General features: G+C 43.3%; 1 protein-coding gene across 1 annotated transcript in view; it reads left to right on the top strand.

The window, feature by feature from the left end:
* The window catches only part of LOC138258775 (galectin-3-like), a 195,173-nt gene that overhangs the window by 121,467 nt on the left and 46,676 nt on the right, over positions 1-27,030 (top strand). Inside the window, exons 4-5 of the mRNA XM_069206021.1 lie at positions 6,186-6,262; positions 25,225-25,396. Of these exons, the coding sequence (XP_069062122.1) occupies positions 6,186-6,262; positions 25,225-25,396 (249 nt within the window). The remainder of the gene's footprint in view (positions 1-6,185; positions 6,263-25,224; positions 25,397-27,030) is intronic.

The raw sequence follows: 27,030 nt of genomic DNA, 5'->3' as shown, positions 1-27,030 counted from the left end.
CGCATAGGACAATCAGCAGTTCCGAATTAGTTGGCCTTATTAGTACTGAACTATGTAACAGAATAGGGCAATTAAGACTATCATGAGGAAATTCAGCATCCAATCACTGCAGATGGCACCACCAAATTCGGATAGTTTCAAGAATATTCTCAGCAAAAGTGCATTGTCAACTGTATGATTTCATTTAATTCCGCTGAAATATTACATTTTCTAATGATGTGCTACTTGCAGTTTCTTTCTCATGACACACAATAAACTAAGCTAATTCATTTCACATGAGAACTGCAAATGTCCTGTTCTGTGCATCTAAAACATCTCTTGCCTACAATAGAGTAGGACATTCGACATTCACATTTGCAACCTAGAGGTTATAGGGGACAGAATAAACAAGGATTCCCAATACTGCAGCAAAATGAATCTCGTCTTCAGGCTTAGTCAAGTTAAGGAAGCCTTAATACACATTAATACATTAATAAACTTATTGTGCACCTTACAATTTATATATGCAAAGCAAATTACTTAATTGCAGACATTATACAAAACATGTTAAAACTAATTTTAAACGTGCATTTATTTTCTGCAGATGTATGATTTGCATCAATGAAAGACATGTATTCTAATATAAGTACAATTAATTCATATGCATTTTAACACTTCAATTATTAATCTATGTTTAATAAAATATTCCCAACGTTAATTCGTTTTAGTACTTCCATTTCATATGAACTTAAAACTCTCATGTTAAAACGTGGTGCAAAATACAAATGCAAAAATTAAAAAGTGCACATTTCACAACTCATATTTTTTAAATACAGGTTAATTCATCACCATATCCTAACTACCATGCTACTGATATATTAATGATTCTTGATCTCTCTCATCTGACTTTATTCTCATATGGCTGAGAAAATTAGTATGAATTTACAAAAAATATGCTCTCATTTTAGCTTCTGGAGCACCTTCTATAACCTCTATGGGAAAATCATGAGAAAACAGTTTTCTCTCTAACATGATTCATACATCCCAGCAAGGTAAAATCACCTAGGAAAACACCACAATTCTTAAAATTAGTGTTATACCATAAACAAATGATTTATATTGTAACTAAAATTTGTTATCAACCTTTATACATTCTCCTTGTTGTGATCCTCAAAATCTGCGATTCACTACAATGCATTTCAATGGGGAGCTATCATGTATATTGGTTCCAAGATGGCTGCCATCACTTTCTGATGGAAGTGCTGACAGCCAATCAGGCCTCACCATGAGATCTGTGCTTAAGCTCCATCTAGAAATACACATTCCGTTTCCCTTTAATTAACTCAAAAACTACTAAACTGATTTAGAACAAATAACAAAAGGGAGATCTTTGGACCAAGAACTACATTTTTGCCAAATATGGTGTAATTCCGTCCAGTGGTTCGGGCTGCAGGTGTGTCTAAAGAGTCAATAAGAAATAACATTGGAAACACACTTTTTTTTCACCCCCCACACCCTTTTCCTTGGCTCCCTCTTGACGGATCATCCCAAAAATGTTGATAAATAACATGACCCTAGAGGGCGCTTTTTTTATATTAAGATGTAGTCTATTCATTATGTTTTTGCTTATATGTTTCTATTAGCATGTGACCATAAATGGGTCTTACAGTTGTTCATGTTGTAAAGCTGAAATTTTACATATGCAGTCTAGTTCATTGTTTGTGCTTCCTTGCTGCTTTTAGTGGGGTTGTGCTACATACGAAGCCCAAAGTGAATGAAAGCCAATCATTGTTGTTACAAAATTAGGATTATTATTTGTTTCCATAGTGGTCAGTTATCATGTCCTCCACAGAGTAGTTTGTGTAGCTCACTGCTAGGTCACTTATCAATTTTGTTGCCCCTGCCATGCATTGCTTATGACCTCACATATGACATAACTCATGACATGTCCTATGGCCTCATTTATGACATCACTCATGACATATCAGGTGGTATCATTGATGACATCACTCATGACATCATCCAAGCTTGGTTTTTGCCCACATAGAATCAAACGGGGCCAAAGATTTTAGCAAACCAAACTTTGTGGCTGTTTGACGAATCTCCACAAATCTTTGCAGATCTTTTCTTTCTTCTACATTGGTGAATGATGCACAGTTTTGTGGGGATTGGTCAAAGGGTAGCAAAGTTAAAAGGGTGCTCCAAAACATGTATTTCCACCAATGAATTTTCCGTAGACATTTGTATCTCACGGAGCGCAAAAATAGCTGAACTTATTTACATGAAATCTAACAGGATTATGTATTATGGTGCACAGATGATCCTTTTGGGTATTACAGATTAGTAGGGTAAGTATTGTTTAAGTTAATTGGCATTTTAACTTATTGATATCTTTTGATGATCTGTTCTGATGCACAGAAGGTTTTCACAAAGGTTTGCACAAAGGTTTGTGGTCTTTCATGGTATTGTGCGGACGTACCACTGTATATAGTAATCAAGTCATTATAGCAAATGACTGCCTTTACAAAAGATAGAGCAGCCATATTCTTTTTAGGTTCAATTTGCCTGTGTTCTGTGTTTTGCCCTTATATGTAGGAAAGTATTGGGTTTGATGTTTTCTGTAGCTATTACCACTTTATTTAAGGTAGCTAGGGAAACATATTTAGAGGTTTCCACTGTATGACACTCAACTCTACAGTATGCTATTGCACTGTATGTCACTACGCCTACTCCACTATACTCTAACATGCTCCATTCTACAACACTCGACTTTATGGTATTCCACTCTACAATACTCCACTGTATGCTGCTACATTGTACACTGCTCCATTCTACACCATTCCAGTCTATGCTATTCTACTGGATGCCACTACACTGTACCTCATTCTGCTGTACTCCACTGTACTGTATGATACTCCACTGTAAGCCACTCCACTCTTTCCCATTCCAGTGTACGTTATTTCATTGTATGCCACTACACCGTACCTCACTCTACTCTATGCCAGTCCATTTTAGAACTTTCCACTGTAAACCATGCTACTGTACCCCACTCTACTCTACACTATTCCACTGTACACCACTCTTCTCTAACACACTCCACTATACACCATTTCACTGCACACCACTAAACTATATGCCAATCCACTGTACACTATTCCACTGTATGGCAATCTATGTTATTCCACTCTTTGCCACTTCATTGTAGAACACTCCAATATAAGGCATTCCACTGTATGCCACTCCCTTGCACTCCACTGCACTCAACACCACTCTACTCTACCACAATCCACACTATGCCATTCTAATATACGATATTCCACTGTACGCCACTCTACTGTATGCCACTACACTCTACACTACTCAACTCCACCTCACTCTATGCACTCCATGCCACCCCACTCTATGCCATTCCAGTCTGCACCACTGCACACTACACTAGTCCATTGTATGCTACTCCATTCTATGCTACTCCACTGTATGGAACTCCACTTTTACCACTACACTCTATGCTGTTCCACTCTATGCCACTCCATTGTACGCCATTCCATTTTACACTCTATGACACTCCACTGTATGACATTACACTCTACACTATTCCACTCAATGCCACTCTGCTCTACACTATTGTACTGTATGCCTCAACACTGTACCTCATGCTGCTGTATACCACTCAATGCTACACCATCGCACTCTACAATACTCCACTGTATTACACTCTGCCACAGTACACCACTGCACTCTCTAGCACTCCAATGTACGCCATTCTACTGTATGCCACTCTACTCTACTCTATGCCACGCCACTCTACAACACTCCACTGTTCCACACTCCACTGTACAACACCCCACTCTATACCACTCCACTGTACACTACTCCACCCTACCCTATGCAATTGTATGCCATTCCACTGTACCACTTTCTACTTTACTCCACTCAGCTGTACTCCACTCTGCAACTCTATAATCTACAACAGTAATGGCACTCTCCTTAACTCTACTGTAACACATTTCACTCGACTGTAGTGAACGCTACATTTTCAAAATAATTTTTCTTAAAAATAAAAGACCATTGAAATTCAATAAAAAACCAAGGTTAAACCTTTCAAAAAGAAAATCCTGCTCCAGGATTTTCTTTTTGAAAAAAAAAAATAAAACAGTTTGCTATACGTGTACAGTATGCTATAGTTATTGCAGTTTGACAGAACAAACTACAGAAAACATTGAAAGGAACAGTCTTGTGCTGTGCCAGTAAAGCCCATCATGATACGGCTCCAGGGGCTATATTACAGTAAAGGCACATTATACCTGTTTGTGCCTACATACCTTTAACTAGGTGAGGTAGGCACAAACAGGGGCAGTGCACTATTACTGATTCTGGGAGGATGGCCTGAGACCTTCATAACTGGAGAGCTTCGCCAGGGTTTTGGTCTAGGGTGAAGTTAGCAATCCTTCTCTAGGACAGTAATGGCTGGAGTGCTCCTCTGACCCCTCCGGGGCAGTGCACCATTTATATAAACAAAACCACACTGTGTCAGAGGCACAACTCTGAGGCAATGATGTGTCTAGATGTTAGAAGCTGTCTTCAAATGGGCAATGCAACCACTAGGATACCTTGTTCTATGTTCCTAGCCATGAACAGAGTGTACAGATTACATGTTGGGAAAGTCTAACTAAAAACAAGCAAAGTGTACAATGTATTCTCAGAATAATATTGTGCAAGGATAAAAGTGTGTAAAATGTCAAAACTAAGCTAAAATGGAGAACCACGGTGGGCTCAAAAAGGCGCCACAACAGTGATAGCCTCTTTTCCCCTGTGCCTGCATCCGTAGTATGGCTCTGGAGCAGAGGCAAAGTGTTTTTGTCATTTGCCTGGGGCCCCATGCAAATGAGGGAACCATCCTGCAGGAGAACACTGTAACAACAGGTGCACAGGCACCATTTGCATTACAAACATCTGCAGCCTCTTCTGTAATACCAAAGTGCCCTGAGGGCCCAGGTAATGTTACATAATCCAGCCCCATATGTGCCACTTTTACTACCTTATATGCTCTGAGGTTCTAGAATATCGCATATAGTTATCAACAATGGAGCATTACAACGTATCTTATGACAGCATGTGCTAACACAGTACATATACAGCTTGGCTGACACTGAAGCAAGTCATGCTGTAACCTTTCACCAAGTTCATTGTTTGTTCTGATTACCTTTTCAAGACACGCTCCTGTTTACTACTGGGTCAGTGGCCAGATGTAAGTTGATCTGCAGTGCAATATGATATAGTAGATAGTATTGTGAGTCACTAATGTACTGTTAGTGCTGGTAACAGTTTTCATCATGAGAACAATGGGGCAGATTTATGGGTCCCTCGAGCCATAATATTGCCACATTAGCATCATTTTTTTATGCTAATGTGGCAATATTATGGCAAAAACGCAGCGCCAGATTTACAAAGTGGCACAATGCATGGATTGTATCACTTTGTAACCCCTTATGCCACATTATGCCTGCGAAAGGCATAATGTATGCAAGGGGGGTGTTCCCCTGTTACTGATGGCCGAAAAAATGGCGCAAAGAAATCTATTTCTTTGTTTCATTTTTTTAGACCTTTTCGTTGCCTGCTCAAAGTAGGGGTTAAAAGGGAGCACACCATTGGTTACAATGGGCCCCTAGGTACTGTTCACGGTTAGCGACAAACTTTTGGCGCTAACCCTGAACAGTACATCAATAGCATAAAAAATTCTGATGCTATTGCCCCCTACCTGGCGCCATGGTGCGCTGTATTCTAAATACAGCGCACTCATGCTATTGGTAGTGGGATGCTAAGGGACGCAAGGAAATTGGTGCTGCACTGGGTGCAGGGCCACTTTTTTAAAATCTGCCTCAGTGTGACTTAGGGTTAGTTACTGAACAGATTTTTTCCGAGACTCTGCACATTTAGGCATTTTAACACCACAAACATATATGATCAGCTGGGATGGCTTGCAAGACATTAGAATTGTATGTGTCCTCCAGTTCAAGACCCCTATACTAGTACAATTCTAATGCAACACCATGGACGATAGATCATACCAACATCTGTTAACAGAACTTTTAGAATGACAGCATAATTCACCAAAAAAGATAATGAAATATATTATATCCTTTTGAAAATGAACTGTGGTTATGTGTGTGAACACGTGTATTAAGTATATATTTTTTCATTCACAGAAACTGTATTTGAATGGAGGATTAAAACCGAATACTCTAGTGACTGTGTACGTTGAAATACCAAAAGATACACCCAGGTAAGCAAACATATATCTCAAAACACGTATTTTGGGGCGGGGTCATATTAAATTGCAGAAAATGAAGGCGCATATTCTTGTGTTCCCTATTATTTGCTGTTTTCTGCTCTGACAACCAGTTTGCCATTCAAATCGAATTAAAATCTGGAGGAATACATTTATGACTAATGTCAACAACAGCTTATTAAATACATTCAAGAGCACTGCCCTCATAATCTTAATAATTGCTTTCTCTCTTGGATCTAGGAAAAACATTTCAATTACTACTAGGAGCAACAGAGGACAATTCTGCATACAACTACAGACTTTTCTTTTTGCAGTAGTAGAATGCATGTGCCTCAGGCACTTTTAAAGTTTGTCAGTCTGGCAGTGACAAGAGGCCACTTTCTAGGTAACGAGCATTTTAGAATGTAATGGTACAATATGTAAATAAACAGGTCTCGCCCTCTCTTTCTCTCTCTCTTTCCACAGGCCTTAGTAAAAGGGCCTGATTCATAAAAGTAAACTTACTCATTTGTGTAATTTTACGCTTTTTCAGTATTCACAAAACTACATTTTAATAGTAAGTTTTCGAGTGTGGAGACTCCACACCTGAGGCGGAGAATTCCGCATATGAAAACATAGCACAAGCCTATCTGTAGCTAGGTTAACTTCTTGCTCCCCAGTGCTCCCCCATCAGTGAGGCGTTCAAAGATGTTGCCCCAGATTGTCTAATCAACCTGCACTTCTCATCCTTCCTGGTCATTTTTATGGGCGAGCGCAAATCGCTCCGTCCATTCTGTAATCTCTCTTTGGGCTTCTAACCACGCCCATGTCACGTCAGTCACTTACACTGGTTTGTGGCTTGCCTTTTAAAATCCGCTTGCTTTCATTTGTGAAAGGCATGCATACGTCATGCCTTTTGCAAAATGTTTAGCCCACCTACACAGCACTGGCAAACTACTAAAAACATGCGAGGCTCGATGTTTTCAGCCTGGGGTCCAGACTACTTTATCTCTTTATTTTCCAAGCATTTGTTTTCTGTACAAAGCTAATAGCTCTAACTCGAGCAAATGCGAGACCTGTTGCATTGAAAATGCTTGTTCTTTGTGTTTCTTCTGCTATGGACAACTCTAACCCACCTCGCATCCACAGCTCAACAGTGGGTTAGCGCATGCCTAGCCACCCAATGGAAATCCTTGCTTCACCAATAGCAGCACAGTCTGAAAGAATTCATATTGCATGTTGGTCCCTTTTAGTCGCTTCACTAGGCCCAGCAACAGTTGACTAGACTGCAAAAATAATGTAACCTAGTGGCCCCGGTCACCACCTCCCATATCTCATGCCAATATTCCAAGACTTCCAGGCAAGACCAGGTCATGTGCAGAAACTTCGCTCTGCCGATCTTACAGAGGACAGTCCTGTGTTCTGGTCAGACATATTTTTGGCAAACTACTCGGAGGTCAGGTATGTGCGATGTAGAAAGTTAAAGTGTATTAACTTAAATTGTGAATTCCCTGACACTTTCCATACCAGCTCACTCAACGGGGCTCATTCCCTGTTAATCTATGGGGCATCTAGCCCCCCGTCCCTGGCACACCACGCCTTACAGACAGGTTTACAAGAATCGGCCTTCAGGACTCTACATTTCAGTGTTACTCTCTGGTGTCCCACTCGAAGTAGCAAAGGGTTTCAAGGATGTCTGTCGCGGGAGAGGCAGCAGGAAATTCTGTCCACATCTCCCATACTATTCCGGCTAGTGTGGCTTTTTGCAAAAACTGCCCAGGAACAACCCCAAGGGCATTCAGCATCTCCTGAAATGTGACAAATGTATTCATGGGGTAAAAGTCTCCAGGTGATTGTCAGTCTTGCTCTTTCCACCCAGCAATCATCATACCACCACTAATCTGACAAAAGTGTTGCAGTTCCCAGATGTTCAAATCTCTAGCAAAAGGTGAATACCCAAACACCCTCTTAACCATCTGTTCCCATATATGGGCAGTTTGGCAAACAATGTACGGCACCTCAGCCCCTAGACAGTTTCCACTCATCAACAGTATAGACAGAGATTCTTCTCCACACACACCCCCTCTAGCAGTCTTTTCTCCCAGTTGTCCCCCTTCGTGAGCCACTTTGCAGCATGCTGAACATGAGCAGCGTAATAGCGCAATTCAAGATTCAGCAGCCCCAGGCCTCATTGGCTGCAACACTCTAGGATGCCCACCAGCCCATACCAATGATAAAGAGACTATTTAACTGCCTAATGATGTCTGGTTTAATGGGACAGAGGGTGTTTTGTAGGTGGTCTAGACATTTTTGGCAACAGCACCATCTTGGCTACCACCACCCATCTGATGATGCAGAGTAGAAGCGTACACAAAATGCACATTAAAGTACAAACCCCTCTATGATCCTCCTCATTTTCTAGCCATATGGACGATCAGAAGTTGATGTAACTTGAATTCCCTGGTACTGAAAAGCATCCACCTTCCTACAAAGTCCCAGGTCAGTAAGTCTCCCCCGTCCAACCCTGCCAAGCCTTCGAATAGAAACAAACATTCTTATGTTGATTAACCTGGAGAGTAGAGATCTCCCTAAACTCTTCCAGCAGCCTCATCAGATGAGGCAGCAAGGTTTGAAGCTCCTTATGATAGAATAGTGCGTCATCAGCATACAAATACATCAAATGAATTGACTCTCTAATCGCTATCCCCCAGTCACAGAGGTTCCTCCTAATCCTAAGTACCAATGGTTCCACTGTCAGGGCAAACCAGAGGGGAGACAGCGGGCATCCTTGTCTCGTACCCCATCCTAGAGACCAAGGTTACAATACCACTCCTCCTGTCGTCACCCACAATGTGGGTCCCTCATAGAGGAAATGCACCCAGCCACGAAAATAAGGTCCAAATCCCATCTGCTTAATCACTTCCATTAGGTAAGCCCAACCCTGGCTATCAAATTACTTTTCCAAGTCAATTTCAACCAGGGTAAGCTCATCCTCGCAAGTCTGAACTGAGTGCAGCTCATGACTCAGTCTCATGGCAGTACTACAACATTGTATAAACCTGCACTGGCCCTCATGTATCAACTGGCCAATCACCTTTTGCAGTCTATTAGCTAGTACTTTGCAGAACACTTTGGTGCCCCTAGTTAGCATAGTCAGGGGACTATAGGAGGCTGGATTTGTCAACACACCACCGATTTGTGAATCAACAGATGACGCCCTCCAGCATAGTCAGCGTCCAGGAGCTATGTGCCTCCTGGAGAACCTCCAGACATCTTTCAGAAAGCTGGTAAGAACGGCTTGGAAGTATTATGCCCGGAAGCCATCTCCTCATGATATGTTGCCCCTAGGCAGCGAGCGCAGGGCCTCCTGAATTTCCTCCAAGGTGAGGTCTGCTTCAAGGCACTTCATGAGAGTCTACGGTACCCTAGGTACCCCACGTCCGCCACTTAGCTTCAGATGGCATCAGGTGCCCAAACAGGCATCTCCCCATACACTACCTTCAGACGGTAAACAAAAACATAATTTTCTACTAAGATTTTTAGCGGATACCAATTGGTGCATGCCCAGTTCAGCAACCAGGATTCAATCAAGCTGGCTATATGTGTTATATGTCAAAGAGTAACAAGAATATTTCCCGGAAGTCAGTTGTAATGCCTTACGGACATCTATGAAACCTTCAATTGCCATAACATCAGTTAATGCTAACATCATGCCCGGTTTAGTGTGCTGTTTTGACAATGCCCTGCCCATCTCACTGTCCAGGAACCTTCCAGAGTGTAGGCATCCCTATCTACTCTGGTAGGAGGGCATATGCTTTTTAATAGTAACCCGCATTGTCAGTGATTGGTGCATACTTATTAGTATGCAATCTTCTGCACCAAACACCAGTACATATCATCCTTGTATATTGACCTCAGAGTAAAAGTGTCAGAAAGGGATCCTCCTGGCGATCCACACTGTCACCCATTGGCATAACCAGAGTATGTGACTAAATACATCTGTCGCCTCCATTTTTTTTCTAGAGTTTTTGAGCCTCCAACTCCTTGAAGTGTATCTTCTGCAGACCTGCGGCTGCAACTGTGTTACGCTTCAGACACCACTGAGTCACCGTAAATTCCACGCGATTAAATTGTACATGATTACCATATTAGTATACCTCTGTACACAAGGAGGAGTCTAAATGCTCGAGACACAACGTTCTCCATCCAATTACTGTGAACTGATGTGAGCTAGAACAGGAACTGTCAATAGCAAACCACATAAACTTTATAAACACCAATAACATTCCCTTCCAACAATCCCACCCCTGAGATGCACAGTATGAGCTATAAAACCTGTGTCTGCCCATTGAAATCTGGATCATTCAACAACTTAGCACAATTCCCCAATTGGTATAGTCAGTTTTCTCAACAGTTCAGCAAAGTCCCCTTTTGTTCTCATAATCACAGTTTAGTGAATCTGTGGCAGGAAGAGGTATTTCCTCTCATCTCACCTGAGATCCAAAAGCCTCTAGTGTGCACCAGCTGGCCCCCACCCCAGCAGGCCTTGGCCCAGCAGAATTTTCCTCATTACCAATTTTACCAGCAGAACCTTGGCCACTCCGCGATTCAACACCAGGATACCAAGGTGGGGTGTCTCATGCTGAAACGTCAGCTGCTAGGCACCACTGTGCTCCCACATAGGCACTGAATGCATCACCCCCATATTGTCAAATATCAATTTCCGAATCAATGGCCACCACACAGGGGCTCATCAGTGTTCCAAGTATGAAGAAAAAGGTGTTAGTGGACAATAGCAATTTAAGGCTCCACCCCGCCTGGCACCCAGTACTTGGGCTAGGCTCCACAGAAAACATCTGAGAGACCCTGAGGTTTCATGTTCCAGGGACTCCAGTCCTCAAGAAAGTGCTCCACATGTGGGTTCTCTTCCACCTTAGGAATCCCAGTACATGGATGTTATTATGCCTGGAGAGGCCCTCTGCATCTTTGGCTCTAGCCTCCAATATTTTTATCAGTGTCTCCATTATTGCAATCCATTCCCTCAGGGCTGTGACCTCCGTTCTAATGCCACATGATCCTTGTCAACCACTTTGTGGTGGTCCGTGCAAAGCAGATGGACATCCACAGCCACTGCCTCAGTTCTCCCCTCTAGAGCCACTCTGGAGCCTTGAATGACAACCTGCAGTTCTAGTCATGTCAGTTCACCCACCAGCACTCCCTTTGCCAGTTGATAGTGCAGCCATGCCCCGGAGCCCATGGGTTTGGGGTCGGGTAAGGTATACTGTGTGATGGTGTTAGCCTGTTGTTGTCCAAGACCACAGTAGCACCAGGAGTCCAAGTGTTAGTCCAGTCCTCAGGTCTACCACAAGCTTAATCTTCTCAAGGGCCCACAGGCAGTGTAGCATGGGGATTACAGTCCTCCTGCAAGCAATTCCATCAGTAGGCCTACTATACGATCAGCGTGAGTGCAGCCCCAGCAGCTCTCCTCCAGCCCTCAGCTTCTCATCATCCAATAGTCACCAGTGCTGTGCAGCTGTGAACTAGTTTGCTTCGGGTAGGCTCAGAACATTAACTCCTCTCAGGACTCCAGGTGGAGCACCACTCAAGGTCACAGAATATCTTCCTATGAATGTAGTGTGCCGAAGCAGGGGAACAGAGAAAAGCATACACAAGGTCAGAACAGCTAAAGGATGAGCACATGAAAAGGATAGTGAAGGCAGAGCAACCTTAGCATGAAGAGAGAATGAACCAATAATGGACAACATCCTGGTTACCACTAAGGTTGTAAACAGGTAAGGCTCAGAACATCCCACAGTAACAGGGAATGTTGAGGCCCCTGTGCAGATCACTCTTAGATAATCACTCCACAAGCCCCATAGAAGGGAGGCAGCAGAAGCGATTCTGTCTCTAAATGCCTATGGCACAAACAAGGATTGTACTTACATACACAAGACAAGCCCTTGTGGGTCCAGCTGGAGACACAGTGGCAATTCCTGGAAAACAGCCATGGCACAGGTAAGACTACATAGAGCACAAGACAAAGGATGGGGCAGGATTTGCCTCCTGGAAACCAGTAACTAACACCTGTGCAAAGGAAAACACTTATACACAGGTGAGGACTGATAGTGCACCTACCAGACACAATAGGCCAAGAGGAAAATACAGAGCAAGCGCTAGAAAAGAGCCTAAAAACTGTAGCTAATATTTCAGGTTATGCAAGGAACAAAAACTGGAGAACAGGCAAGTCATACAGGTATTCTAGGAAAATGTAACAGGCATGAGACTTGAACATCAAGAGAACTAATGCAAGGCATACAAGGATTCTAGGAAACTGGAACAAGCACAAGACTTGAACTTCAGGAGAACTAAGGCAAAGAAAAAACTGGAGAACAAGTAAGTCATACACAAGGATTCTAGGTACTATAACAAGCAAAAGACTTGAACTTCAGGAGAACTAAAGACTGCATAAGAATCGCAGAGAAAGGGAACATAAACCAGGGACAAAATCTAAAACATAAAGGAGAAATTACAGGAGTTTAAGGTAGAAGCAAAATGAATAAGTAATTGGAAAATAGTAGCAGAAACAAAAGGAACAAACTAGGAAAAATTAGAAAGGGAGCAGCTCAAGGGCTGCAACAAGAGTACCAAAGGTAAGAATAATGAAAAAGCAAAACCCAACAGGGCTGTGGAAATATGTAGCAGACTGCACAGGAACAGGCCACATCAAACAGGGTTGAAGCAAGCAGGAACAGGACTGGAACACAAACCAACAAGAGGTCTGGTACACAAAGGAACAAACTTCAATTGACGAATAGGGAGCTTCAGGAAATGGCAGCTGTGCGATTGCAGTCTATCGCAAGTCCTGGAGGAGAGAATCCAGTACAGAGGAACAGCAGGACTATTCCCATTGGAAGCAATGGACAGCAGATTTCAGGTCTTATTGACTTCTAGGCAATGCATTATGGGTCTTGAAGTCCATGGAAACAAATGTAGGTTTTCAGTATCATCCAATATAGAAATGGGGAGTGAGTAGGAGTCAGAAAGGAACTCTGGATGAGAGGTAATGATGCTTCCCAGGATGCAGATGATCCATGTAGAGCGTCCCCCAGAGGTGGAAAGAAAAAGTCGTAACAACTCCATTCATTCAAGCCCCCCGCCCTCTGCAGTTGCCTTTGGTCGGTGTAACTGCAGGTCTCCGAATCTCATCCTGCAGCTGCTAGCACAGTAGTCTGCGCCTCAGGAACTTTCTCTAATGGCATCTTACTTGGCTATACCCATCAGCAGGGATACTGTGGTATGTTACTCAGACAACCTGCTGACGTCAAATGTTGCTTCAGCAGTGTGACATGCACAGGTCCGGGAGTTCTGTTTTTGTGTGCAACATATGCAAGATTTCACTGTTTTGCAGTCTGGAAAAACACTCATCAACAATGTAAACACAGGCCTGCTGTGCTGATCTCAAAGCTTCAGGCCAAGAAGAACTTTCTTTGTTTGAACTCCATAGGAATCCAAAGTCCTATGGAAGAAAGATAGCTGAGGGAGATGATTGTCTGCAGCAGATGTGTGTGTAGTTGGCAGATCCTAGTAGAACTGGTCCTGACCTTAATTGTTCAAAGCCCGATAATTAATTTTAGTAACTTGTGCAACAACCATCACCCCACGGACTGTTTCACAACATCTATTTCTAACCATTAAGAGGGGTTTTAACATTGGAGTAGTTATATCACTAATTAGAGTGGTGGGAAGAGGCAAGCAACAAATGGGGCAAGTAACATTGAATATAAGCACAACAATAAGGACATGCATCAGCGCGTGCGGCTTCATTCTCGAAGAGAGTTCAACCATTGCTTCAACCACAGATTTTGTTGCATCGGTACGAGTGGCTTTCGTTCATGAAGAGAGTTCAAACATTGCCGTAAGTGGATCACCATTTGTAATTTTACACTGCTTTTGTTGCTTCAGCACATGCAGTTACATTCATGAAGACAGCTCAACCATTGCTTCAACCATTGCTTCAACCATTGCCGTAATTGGATCGCCATTTGTGATTTTGTTTCTTTCCTATTTGGTTAGATTGCCATTGTTTAAGTGTTTATTTGTTACAATCAACATGTTTACTATTTTGTTGGAGAGCCAACACCAAAAATGTATTCCCCATTTCCCCAATTCCTCAGCCGGTACGAGTGTCAATGTCAGGCACTGCTTGTTTTTATCAGGCAAGTGATATTATAACTCTCAGGTGGACACTGCTCCTGGTAACCTGTGACATTGCTTACTCAATTAATGCACCTGCTATAAAACTCTTACGCTGCAATACAGTGAGATTATTGGGGATGCATTTTTTAACTTTTTTTTTAAAACTCAGCACTTCATATGATTTCTAAGAGCTGTGAATAACAGCTAGTGATATTTCTCGTGTGTAGAGTGCTGAGAGCACTGCATGGGTTCTTTCCACTGTCCTCATTGCGTTGAAGTTCTGCTGATCAAGAAATGCATTACCACTTTCGGGTCCCTGAGGGAACAGAAGCCCCCCCCAACCCTCCTGCCCTTGAATGCTCTCAATCACCACAGCTACTTGTTGGGAGACTGGTGCTGCTGCCTGCTCGGTAACGCACCCTGCACATCTTACCCCAGTTGGATTCCTCCTGCACTTGATGAACCAACCACTCACTAACGAGCAAAAAATTGAAAAAGTCGCTGCAGCCTTTCACCAGGCCAGGGTTGATAACCATGACCACAGAGTCCGTCGTTCTGTTAGAAACTTTCTATAGTGCTTCAAGGTTTAGGAGTGGGTCTTGTGCGCTGCACTATTACCTTGTTCAGGGTGCTTGTGTTTTAATGCGTGTCCCTTATGTGTTTGTGAGTTACAGAGCTGTTAAAATGAGAGCAACGATTCCCAGCAGAAAAAAAAATGTACATTGTTAATGATAATGTATATTATAGCAGGGATACAAGACCACTGTCTTCATCAATAATTTGGCAGTATCCCCCAACATTGGAACTTCCCTCCGTTCTTCCTCGTCTACAGGTCCCACCCTTTCACTGTGTTTCTAGTCATTGTTGGTTGCTGCGTTCTCATAGAAGCTAACGTTTCTTCCACGACCCCAACCCCTTTCTCAATGCCTGATGAGCATATAATGCCATCCGAATTGTTTGCTACTACATTCTGTCCAGAGATCATTGCATCCCTTGTGTACACCTGAATTGCCAGTCTGTCTTCATTGATTTTTCTAGGGGGGCACTGTAGGACCCACTATGGCACACACAGTGGACCTAACTCATCTATTTGCTGTTTAAATCAGTGTCACGTTTAGTCTCTTTAAGGTATTGTTTATTTTGTATCTCTGTAATGGTATTCAAGGCTCTAGGTGTTTACTCAACCAAAAAACACATTGTCAATTGGCACATTTCTGAAGTATCTAAGAAAGAACAATTAAGCCCTTGGATACCAGAATTATTGCTACTGTATCTATGCTTCATCAGATGCTTGGGATTTTGAAGTATCCCAGTTTGTATGAGTCTCAAATCTGCATTTATTGTATTCAAACGCATCTGGAAGGTATTATCTGGTCAATGACATATGACATGTTATCATTGTCTCTTTAACTTGGTGAGTAAAGGAGGGAGTGACTCTGTATCTCTGCAAGCTGCCTCTTGGAATACACTGTGGTGTTAATCAGATCAACAGAATGATAATGCCTTACTGGTTTGTCTAGGAGCTTCTCAGGAAGACATTGCAGAAGCACAGCATCACACTCCAACCACAACTGGTGGAGATCGAACAGGCCGTGCAGCCAATAGAGGACGAATAGACACTGTGTAGCCCTAAAAGAGCTTTCCAGCTCGGGAACAGCCAGCCCCCCTTTATCAAAGAGGAGTGTCAAAGTATTTGAACTCATCTGTGACTGCTTACCAGCCCAGGGGAGGTGTGTCAACTGTTTCTGAAAAATGGTGAAAAAGGCACCCAAGAACAGTATAGGCATGTCCATGAAGAGGAACAAGAATAGGGGTCGCACCAACATTTTCATGAGTACTACCCACCCACTAAGTGACAACAGGAGCCTGATCCAGCAGTCTATTGCCTTAGCTAGTCTAGTAGCTGCCTGGCCATGGTTTTCCAAAATCACTACAAGTGGGTCCCTATGAACCTGGATATCAAGGTACTGCACTGGATCAGTGGTCCATTCAAAGGGCTATTCCATTGGCACAGGTGAAGTAGCTGCTGTAAGAGGACAAATTAGGGTGTCATCTCAGTTAATTCACAGACCTGAATAACCCCCAAACAAGACAACCTTACACAGCACTGGAGGAAGGATACGCTCCAGATTTCGAACATAGAGCAGTGTGTCAGCCGCATAAGCAGAGTAATCAATTTATAAAGCGGGAAGCTGATCCCTTGGTAAAAATGGTATTTGCACACAGCGCAAGCCAAGGGCTCCACAACCAGCACATACAACAGGAAAAAGAGTGGACAGCCCTGGCACGTACCTCTCATGATCAGTATGGAATCAGAAATCCTGTCATTGACTTTTATCCCCGCCATGGGCCTGGTGTATAACACCTGAATGAGCCACTCACTCCCTCCCACTTCAGCACTACCAACATAAACTCCCATTCCACAGAATTGAATGCCTTTTCTGCCTCCAAGCGGACTGCAGCAGCATGATCCTGAGGGTCTATTCTGGTTGTAGTCCAAAAGAATAATCTAAGATTATATATTTGGGACCTGCTCAATATGAGCCTGCCTGCTCTGGCCCAACCAAACCCAAAATAAGGGGGCCTAATCTGTTTGCCAATACTTTCGTGAAGATCTTTGTATTGTATTGAACAATGAAAGAGGCCTATAGGATGAACACTGATCTGCTGTCTTACTGGGATTGAGAATGATGACAGTAAGAGGCTCGCACAGCATAGTGAGCATACAACCCTCTTGAGTCATTTAATCAAGAAGAATGTCCAGATGTGGTACCAACTTTGCCTGATACTCTTTATAAAAATTTACCCTTGAGCCATTAGTTCTGGGCACTTTTCTGCCTGGCATACTCTTATGCACCTCTATAATCTCTGTAGGACACAGGGGTGCCATGATGTGCTCCCTGTGCTCAGCACATAACCATTTCATTGCAATGTATGCCAGGCAATCAGTCATGGCCTGCTGGTAGTGTGTTAGGCATGAGGCATACAGCCCGTGATGGTACCCCTGGAAGGGCTCCACTATACGTTCAGAAGGATGAAGCACCCCCCCCGGCTCACTGGTCAGAAGCATCCCCCTCCTCTACAGGAGATGAGCTCTTCCAAAAGGGTAGCAGTGGCTTGTTCCTTGAGGAAGGCTCACACTTGCTTTGGCTCACTGAAGATTTTGGGCTCACCATTGACAGACAGCTGAGAGGGGTAGAGTGCATTGTCATTGATGTGAAACTCCTGTAGTGTACGCTTCACTGCCATGAACTGCCGCCTTACCTACTGAGAGAAATCTAATTGTGTGAGGCCCTGCCCCAGGGACCAGCCTGGGTGCCAGCAACTGATGAGCCTGCACCACCACAAAAAGCACTGAATAAGTCTCCTGCCCCAGAATGTCTGTCAGGAGCTGTTTGAAAAAGCTCTCCATATTGCTGGTATTGGGAGACTCAGCCACCCCACAATCCTTAAGTTGTTGCAGCAAGATCTCACTTCAAGATCCTCTGCTTTAGCCTACACTGCTACCAGGAGTTTGTCTAGTTGTGTCTGAGCTGTCAAAGCAGCCACCTGCTCATCCTCACTATCTGACACCCGGCGCTCAAGCTGAGTTGTAATCAGCGCCGCTGTGGCTGAGCAAAACTCAGACCGCTGTCTACCTGTTAGGATCCACATTCCTGGTGGTGATGGCAGTCCCCTGGCGGGTCCACCCAGCAGGGTCGTAATGTAGCCGTTGGACCGCCTGGAGTGCGGTGGTCCAACTGTCACGCCGAGTCTGGCAGTCCTCTGACCACCAGACTCGTAATGAGGCCCTTAGTTTTTTTCACTGTGATATACAATAATTAACAATATTCCAATATTTTCATAAGTTTTTACTTTTGGCTGCCTCATTAAGGCCCTTATTACGACTTCGGCGGCCTTTTTCAAAGACTGCTGAAGCCGCAGGCGCCATCATACCACCAGTGCTGGTGGTATGATTGCCGCCCTATTAGGAGTTTTCCGCTGGGCCAGCGGACAAAAACAGTGTTTCTGCCCTCTAGCCCAACGGAAAACTCACCACAACATTGAGGCGGCGGCAATGTTGAGGTTTGTCGGGTGCAGCAGCATCCATGGCGCAGTTCACTGCCCGTAATTCGGGCAGTGAAATGGGAGATGGGGCTGTGCACTGGAGCCCCTGCACTGCCCATACCAAGTACATGGGCAGTGCAAGGGCCACCAGGGGGTCCCCTGAAGGCCCCATTCGCCAGCCTTTCCATGGCGCTCTTTACCGCCATGGAAAGGCTGGAGGATGGGAACTCGTAATCCGCAGGGCCGCGCTGTTTGCAGTGCTGCCCTGGCGGATTACACCCACCGGACCGCCAGGCTGTAGCCTGGTGGTGTTGGCGGTATAACGGGATCAGCCAGGGTCATAATGAGGCAGTCGGACCGCCCTGTCTGCGGTAGTCCAACTGCTATCGCGAGGTTGCCAGTCTTAAGTCCGCCTGCCTAGTAATGAGGGCATAGTGTCAAAAGTTATATCTCAAGCATTTACTTTAGGATGGCCCAATTTTTTATATATAGGCAGACTGAATATTTTTTTTCCCACTATTACCCTTGGGTGACGCATTACTTGCTTAAATTGCCTCACAAGCTTATTAGGCTTAGTTGAGTATTTAATGCCTTTATTTCCCAATTGCCTTTGTAATTTGGTTGAAGGCACCACTCTTTAAATGCTAAGATCCTTCTGGGCTGTGCAGAGAGGGTTTAACTGATATCTGAGATAGCCCAGCCAAGAAGGGAGGCCATTTTTCATATATGGAGAGAGGAAGACTATCTTTGCCAAGATTGTCTTAATGGCATTGATCCAATGCGCCCTTCAGGTTTTAAATCTCAATGCAGCTCCACTGTATTTTATGAGTTTGTCAATGCCTTCTTGAGGATTGAACACTAATTGTGTTGGCAATAAATCATGATTGGGTAATATTGACATTTTTTAAAGGGAATAATCACTTTGTAAATTGGGTACTATGGTGTAATCCAGTATATTGTGAACGTCCTTCATAGTTACCCAGGTATAGTCAGGCATTAGTTGCCAATCTGGTGAAATGTTCTGAATAATTTGCACCAATGGACTGAAGTCTCATAATGAGAGGGCACAAATAGAATTGTGACTAAACCATCCAAAATATGTTTATGTATGGAGTGGAGCTTGCCTGACCTGAATATGGCCTCCTCTTAGGTGAGCTCCTTCAGCTGCTTCTTCCTCACCCGTATCCTTGTGCAACCACCCATTTACATGTAGTGGGACCGGAGCCAGAATGTTCTGCTGCGGTCGCTAGACGTTGCTGATGCTCCTGTCCCAGCCCAGAGATAAAGGCCGGCCTATGGTGAGACCACTGGGCTGAGTGTGGTGCCTGCCCAATTGATTGGAGATCCGGATGTGGACGGCAACCTGGAGTGATGACCCAGATGGCACCATGACCAGGCTGTGGCCGGCCGTAAACTGGTATGGTGTGCGTAGTTCGTTCGGCAAGGACTGTGTGCAGTGGAGGCCTTGTGCAGTGTGGTGGAGGGGCCTAATAGCACGGCCCACTGTGCTGGCTGAGTGGGGATGCCAGTTGTGAAGTATCTTGGTGCCCACTTGGGGCCCTTCACACATTTACTAGGAGACTTGCTGAGACCAGCATGGAGGACAAGTGGGGGAAGCAGCCTCCTTTGAATCCTTTTCACTGTGTCCCGGTTTTGGCAACGGAATGGAGAGGTTCTGGGCTCAGTGTCTACTGAGATAGTTGTTGTCTGGGCAGTAAGATAGACAAGCCTGACAAATCACAATCCAAGCTACATTTTGGCCAGAGGAAATCAGGCAAGGATTGCTAAGGCAGCCCTATACTGGATGGGGGTGCAGCTGGTGCAGAAAAGGAGGCCGTTGACTGTGTCTTATGTGCTGTTCTGTCAGGGATGCAACATAGCCTTGCAAGAATAGATGGGAAGATTGACACACTCACATTTCGCAAATAGCTGAGATCAATACTGTAGCACTGTTCTCGCTGGGCTCACTGGCGGAAACGTAATACAGTGTTCATGTCGGTCAGCCCGGTTGGACCGCTAATGTTGTAATCAGGCCCTAAGTGTGGCAAACATTCAGTGTGACTATTGTGTCTGCATTTGACCGCTACCTTTACTTTTATGATACTGCATCATTAGAAGAGCCTAAGAACAGTAGACCTTGATAGTCCTCGAGTGCCAACAAAAGCTACTGGGGGAAACAACTTTCTAATTACCACCAAAAAGGTAGAAATCGTCATCAAATCTACCCACATAAGATGGGCCCATGGACTCAGTGGAATACCAGCAGCCATTTTCCATCAATCAACGAGGCAATGGGCAATTTCCACTGTACATGTCTGGCATGTCCCCTTAGTCAGTCCATGACAGGTGGTGTAACTCTTTGTTGCTACCCATTTACAGAAAAGACTGCAATTCATTACCCGAAAATTACTGTCTGATTGCACTCTTTGAGATTGGAGAGAAAGGTATGCACTAAATTCCTCCTGAATGGGTTACAGAAAAGAACCTACTAATGGATTTTTCAACAGGCTTCATTAAGTGATGAAGTATTGATGATAACCCTCTGTCCCTGGCCATGTTAATCGATGCAACAATGAAGACAAGGGTTAAATTGCTATACACTGCTGCTATCAACTTCAAAATGGCCTTTGGCAACATAAATGAAGCAAGTTATGGGAGGAGCTGAGAAACTGGCTCTTTCCATCACAGCTCCTCGATACAATCACTAGCTGTCACTACAATACTTGGGTCAAAATCAAATTAACATCCAATTGGGTTACTTACTGCAAAATTACAAGCACCAAAGGGTTGAAGCAGAGATGATTCGAGCCCCTCTACATTTCAACTTACATCTGGCAAATTTTTTGACCCTTTCACATCCAAAGCAGCTGGCAGATCAAAAATTAAACTTCCTATAGTGTGGAGATAGTACTCTCCTCCTAGATCAGACAGCATTAGGGCTACGTAAGCAATTGGAGGAGCTGTCTGCACACTGTGAAATTAATAACATCCTGATTAACACTGCGAAAACTAAGATCATCATCTTCGTCTGTCAACTGAAAAGACAGAAAATTGGTCAATCTATAATCACCCAATGGAAAGAACACCAGTATATAAGTATTTTGGGGCATGATTTGAAGAGATTTTTGGAGGGGGGGTGATTCCACAGAAAGGTTGTCTCAAAAACTCCACCCTTACACTGTGCACAGTTTTTTTGCGGACACTAAAAAGTATTGCTTCACCAGATGCTGTCTTTTGCAAATGGGTTCCACCCATTAAGTACGCCCTGATTTTTGCTTTTTGATTACTAGGACTGGACCTTTATTGTGGGTGAGTCTACCTATCTGAGTCTTACTCCCAGTAAGTTTGTGGTAAATTGAACTGCACATTTTCACCTCTGTGGTCCACCTTTTAAGACTGGGCTGCTGCTGCGCAGCTACAGTAAGAGCACTGGGCTGGTTACACATGATCACATTTGCACAGGTGTATGTACACAGTTCCATACTACAGGTGAGAGACTACAGTTGTACGCAGTGGGGTAGCTGCACAAAGGTAAGCTGTATGTGACAGCTTAAAGGTATACATTTGACCTGCCAAGATACCCCTTTTGGCAGGTCTAAACATTCCTGTAAAAAATTAATAAGTCAGCCATATGTAGTCCTTATTGCCAATAAAAAGGAAGGGTGTAGATATGTAAAAGTAGGGCATGTAGAAATTAATGTTGAAAATGTCCTTACAGTGAAATATTCCCCAAACCTATTTTCACTGTAGCACAACTTGTAATTTAAATTCCTCTTTAATGGTGAGGTCGAATTTTAGATTATAATTTTGAAAATGCCACTTTTAGAAGGCTAGCATTTCATGCCCAAAGTTTCTGTGGCCTTTCTAGTAGTTTTCAGCTGCCTGAGCCTGTTAGCGCTTTCCCATCAAGAATGTGTTTTGGGCCCAGACAGTCAACATTTGCACCTGGGTGGCTGGGAAGAGGCTGAGCCCTGCCCTGATTACATTTCAAAGGACATTGCCCACACCATACACAAAAGAACCTGACAGCAGACCTGCCCTGCTTTTTGCCACCGTAGACAGTTTTGAGGCAGGGGAAGAGGAAGAACTAATCAGACCCAGTTTTAGGGGTAGGTCAGGGAATTCCCCGACACAAAGGCTGGCCTGAGGTATAAAAAGAGGACCTTCAAAAACATAATTGCGAACACTCCAGGATTTTGGGAAGATTCAGAAGAAGGACTGCCCTGCTGCTTGACTGACTGCCTTGTTCCCTGAAGAAGGAAGATTGGACCTGCTTTTCTTGATTCCAGCATACCCAAAGTGACTCCAGAGGTCACTTGACTGACCTCCTTTATGAGTTACAGGGACACAACAAGCTTCAGCAAGTGATTCAGTCTCGACAGACGTGATATTATCATGTGGCCAATTGTTGCTGAAACTGATCATTGGAAATCTGCACCCTATAAAACTCCTGGATTCATTCTGTCATAATTACAGACACAATTTTTTGGACTTGTTTTCTAGGAACCCTTCATCAGGGCCTCCTACACAGAAGTTCTCTGTTTTTTTTGTTAAGATTGGTTCCCTTTCGCCTGACGTCTTCTCCAAATATCTGGTGCTCACCTCTATCCTTTTGTCCTGATGATGACCTTGTTGTGATCAGAGGTCGCAATGTCATTGACTATTTATGTATCTAGACTTCGCCCTTTGATCCCAAGACGAGAAATAATCCAAGAAGTCAAATGTTATACAACTTGATATAGTGGATACACTTTGTTCACTTTTAATTCACAGTGGAACATTTTTTCACGTGTGTGGGCATTTGATGAGCTATGAGTTTATGTAACTTTAAAAAAAATGGAAATACATGAATAAGTTGTTATGGACATAGTTGGGTTTTGAATAACCTCCTCATTTTGATTGCTCTCTTGAATATGTGAATGACTAAGAACTGAATTTCATACTTTAGATGTTATTTTGCTCTTTTGATTTGCTCATATTAAGTTGATAGTGATCACATCCACAGTATAAATTAGGATGAATCATTTTAAATAGGTCTACAGTGAACCAGTATTTTTGTAATATATTCCACTTATTACAGTGTACTCTTTTTATAATTGGTTTTGGATTTTTTTCTTGTGTTGTATTATTACGTTATTAATGTTTGTGTTTTGCATAAATACTTTATACATTGCCTCTAAGTTAACCCTGACTGCTTTGTGCTAAGTTACCAGATGGTGAAGAACAGGTTAATTTAGTGTCTTTTGTGGTTCACCCTGGCAAGGATTGTAGTCTAGCTGGGATACACTGATGTTGTCTGATGATCAGGAGTGGGGGGGGTGGCACTGAACTGTACTACTGGGTGGCCCAGTACTTCACAGTGACCTACACATCTTGGACATGGCATCAGTTGACTGCTTGTGTCCATGTGGGGGTTCTTTACTAACCAGATCTGTCTCTGCTAAACCATCTACACTCATGGGCTACAAGTGAGCACAAAGCACATCGCAGTTGAGACATCTACAACTGCTTCTGGTGGGGGACTTCTACCACAAGGAAGTGATTCTTAATCCTTGCCCAATTTCAAACGCTGGCTGAAACAACGCTGTTAGACACGTTTTTGTGTGACAGAGTCAAACACACTATGCAAACATTACCCCCTCGTTCCTGAGGGAGTTGCAGCCATCGATTGCCCATGTGCATATTACTGCAGCAATCCTGTTGAAGTGTGTATTCCCCGGCTCTGCAATACTGTCTCAAATATCAGACAAACTAAGGAAGAGACAGGTGGAGCACATTGGGTTGCAGATTTGAAGGTTACTTTGACTGATGACCAATAATGTCATAAATACGAATTGTGTCCTCAAACAGTAGACATTACATCCTACATAGTAAATATTTACAAAGTTAATGCACCCCTGCCTCCTTGAGTTCATGTGGACTTGTGGCAGATCGTAGCTGTCCTCAGTGGCATTAACTGGAGGCAGGTTTCATACATGTAGCTTGGACATGTACTTTGGTTGACTGCATATTGGTGTGGTACATTTGACCTGCTCTTTAGCATGGTGGGGTGTCTATTGCCACATCTTCCATTATGGCACCACTGGGATTTTTAAGGCGGTCCCAGCCTCTGCAGGGAAATATGCAACTATTACCCTGCTGTTAGCTCAGGGGAGAGTGTCCATTTGCTAGGTGGAACCACTACAAACTGTGGATGACTGGCTTAATGATTTAATATATACTATTGGGCTGGAAGGGTTTCAGAAACTGATACCTCGCACTTGCAACCGAGGGATATATGGGACCACTTGCAAAGCAATGTGTCTGCAGTAGAAAACCCAACAAATGGAGGCCCGTGAGGGTAATACTGTGTGCTCGGAGCTTCATGAAGGTTTGCATGTTGCTGGCTGCCTGTTAGTTATTCATGTACAATAACGTCTCCTTGGAAATCTAGCTCAGCACTGCATCCTGAATGTCTCAGTGTTAGACTCCTCCTTTGCCTCAGTCCATTTCAATGTGGCCTCAGATGTAGTATCGACTTCCACTCTCTACTGCGCGTTAATCGTGTAAACGCCAAAAATACAAACAAATAATATATTCAAATGGATGGAACTGCTATTTAGTGTTTGAATATTGATCCTGCTCAAGAAAAATGTAAATTAAAAGTTATGTTCTAGTATTTGGTTAGTTATAGTGTTTTCAATGAGCTAACTTCATTAAAAGTATGATTTTATTCCTCTTTCTCTCTTTCATAGGTTTGGAGTTGAATTTGTGCAGGATAAGGAAAACACCCCGTTCGTCTTTAATCCACGATTCAACTATCACAAGAAACTATATACAGTTTGCAACCACAAGAAAAATAACAGATGGGGAACAGAGATGGAAAAGACGGATGGTTTTCCGTTTCAACTGGGAAAGAAATATAAGGTAAATTGAATGTGCAACTCAAAATTTGTTTATTGAATATAACATTTTAGATTATTGAATTTAATCTATGCTGAAGAGATGCTCTGAACATTGCTATTTTACAAAAAAAGGTATCGTTTTTCTAAGGGGATTACTAGCTTTGAATTAGTCAGTTTTATGATGAAGGGCAAAATCACTCTGAAGTTGAGAGTCGTATCATTACCAAGAAGCCGAGACTGATCACCAAAGTCACTATCTAAAAGGGCCAGAAAACTGGAATCCAGTTCGTAACAATATATGTGAAGCCTTTTAACAGATTCTGGCATAGCGGCCCTGGTACACAATACCCCAAGACTTAGGTCTTAGATTTGAACATGGCACAATGTCACAGAGTGCCCTAATTTTCATTAGGTTCCTGTGTATGCTACAGGTGATGTAGTTTGCCTAAGAGAGAAAAAGGTGAGGTGCCTGAGGCTTGGAGGCAGGGTAGAAGTAGAGTGAGGTTCTTCACAGTGCATAAGCAGGGGTGTAGTGGAGAGTGCGAGAATAGGTGCAGCCAAGCATGCAGCTACTTGCTGTCTGCTCGTCAAACGCTAGGAATAGGGATTTCCATTTATGGCATCCGTATAGCGTACAAGTTAGAAAACTATGGGGGTTATTCACTAATATTTTGCACGAGCACTTGTGTGTCGCAAAGCAATGCAAACCAAGATAAAAGGCACGTTAGTGAATCGCAAGATTGTGCAGAACACTTGAGCACCCGGGCAGCACTTAATAAATCTAGGCCCATGTTGGGGTGTGCTAGATTGTGGGAAAGAAACATGGATCCTTCACTAGATTTGGGTACCTCCAATATCACTGTAGGCCTAACCTCAGAGGATAGTTGAGAACTATATTCTAGCAGTTTGTTTATATGACAAGAAGTGGCAATGTCCTGCTGCATTTGCTGGGTTGTTAGTCCATTTTGTGTGTCCTGTATTGTTTTATGCAATCTCCCAACCAACAGTCTTTATGATCTTCGAAAATTTGAGTCAGATTTTGGGGAAAAGCTATTGTAAAAAAGTGGATTATTATTTGGGGTAGGCATCTGCCCACCTAAAGGAATAATAATGCTTCATGTCAGCGTGAACCCTGAAAAAGTCAGGAAATTACCCGAGCCCAGCCCCCGGTAGCTAAGGCGCAGAGCAGACAGGGTTAATTTAGGGCAATGTGTAGAGTACCAAATTAGTAATAACATCATAACACCAAACAAGAAGAATCCTAAACTGAATTAGAGAAATAGAGATAATGACAACAATCCAATATGAGGAACCAAACATAAGCTTTTTTTAAATGATTTAGTAGAAATAGTGCCAAAAACCACAATGCCCCAATGGTATTCTACGAGAGCGGTAGACAAAGACTCAGGGGCCATTTGAAACCAACCACGATGGAGCCCTGATCGGATACACCAGGTAGTTTGGTTGTGGTGAAAAGTATGGAAGTCAAAAGCTTGAAAAGGTTTAAGGTCCCATTTCAGAAAGTGACTTGGTCACCTTTTTTTAAAAAAGTGTTGACATTTCTTTTAAGTCCTAATACAGACAATTGACTTTGCTGAAATCATAGCCTCTGCCTTGAAAAGAAGGCCAGATACGTGAAGCAAGTTGACCCCACTG

The sequence above is a fragment of the Pleurodeles waltl genome, chromosome 9 (genome assembly GCF_031143425.1).
Source record: "Pleurodeles waltl isolate 20211129_DDA chromosome 9, aPleWal1.hap1.20221129, whole genome shotgun sequence".
NCBI classification, from domain to species: Eukaryota; Metazoa; Chordata; class Amphibia; order Caudata; family Salamandridae; genus Pleurodeles; species Pleurodeles waltl.
This window is presented reverse-complemented; position numbering and strand designations above follow the sequence as displayed.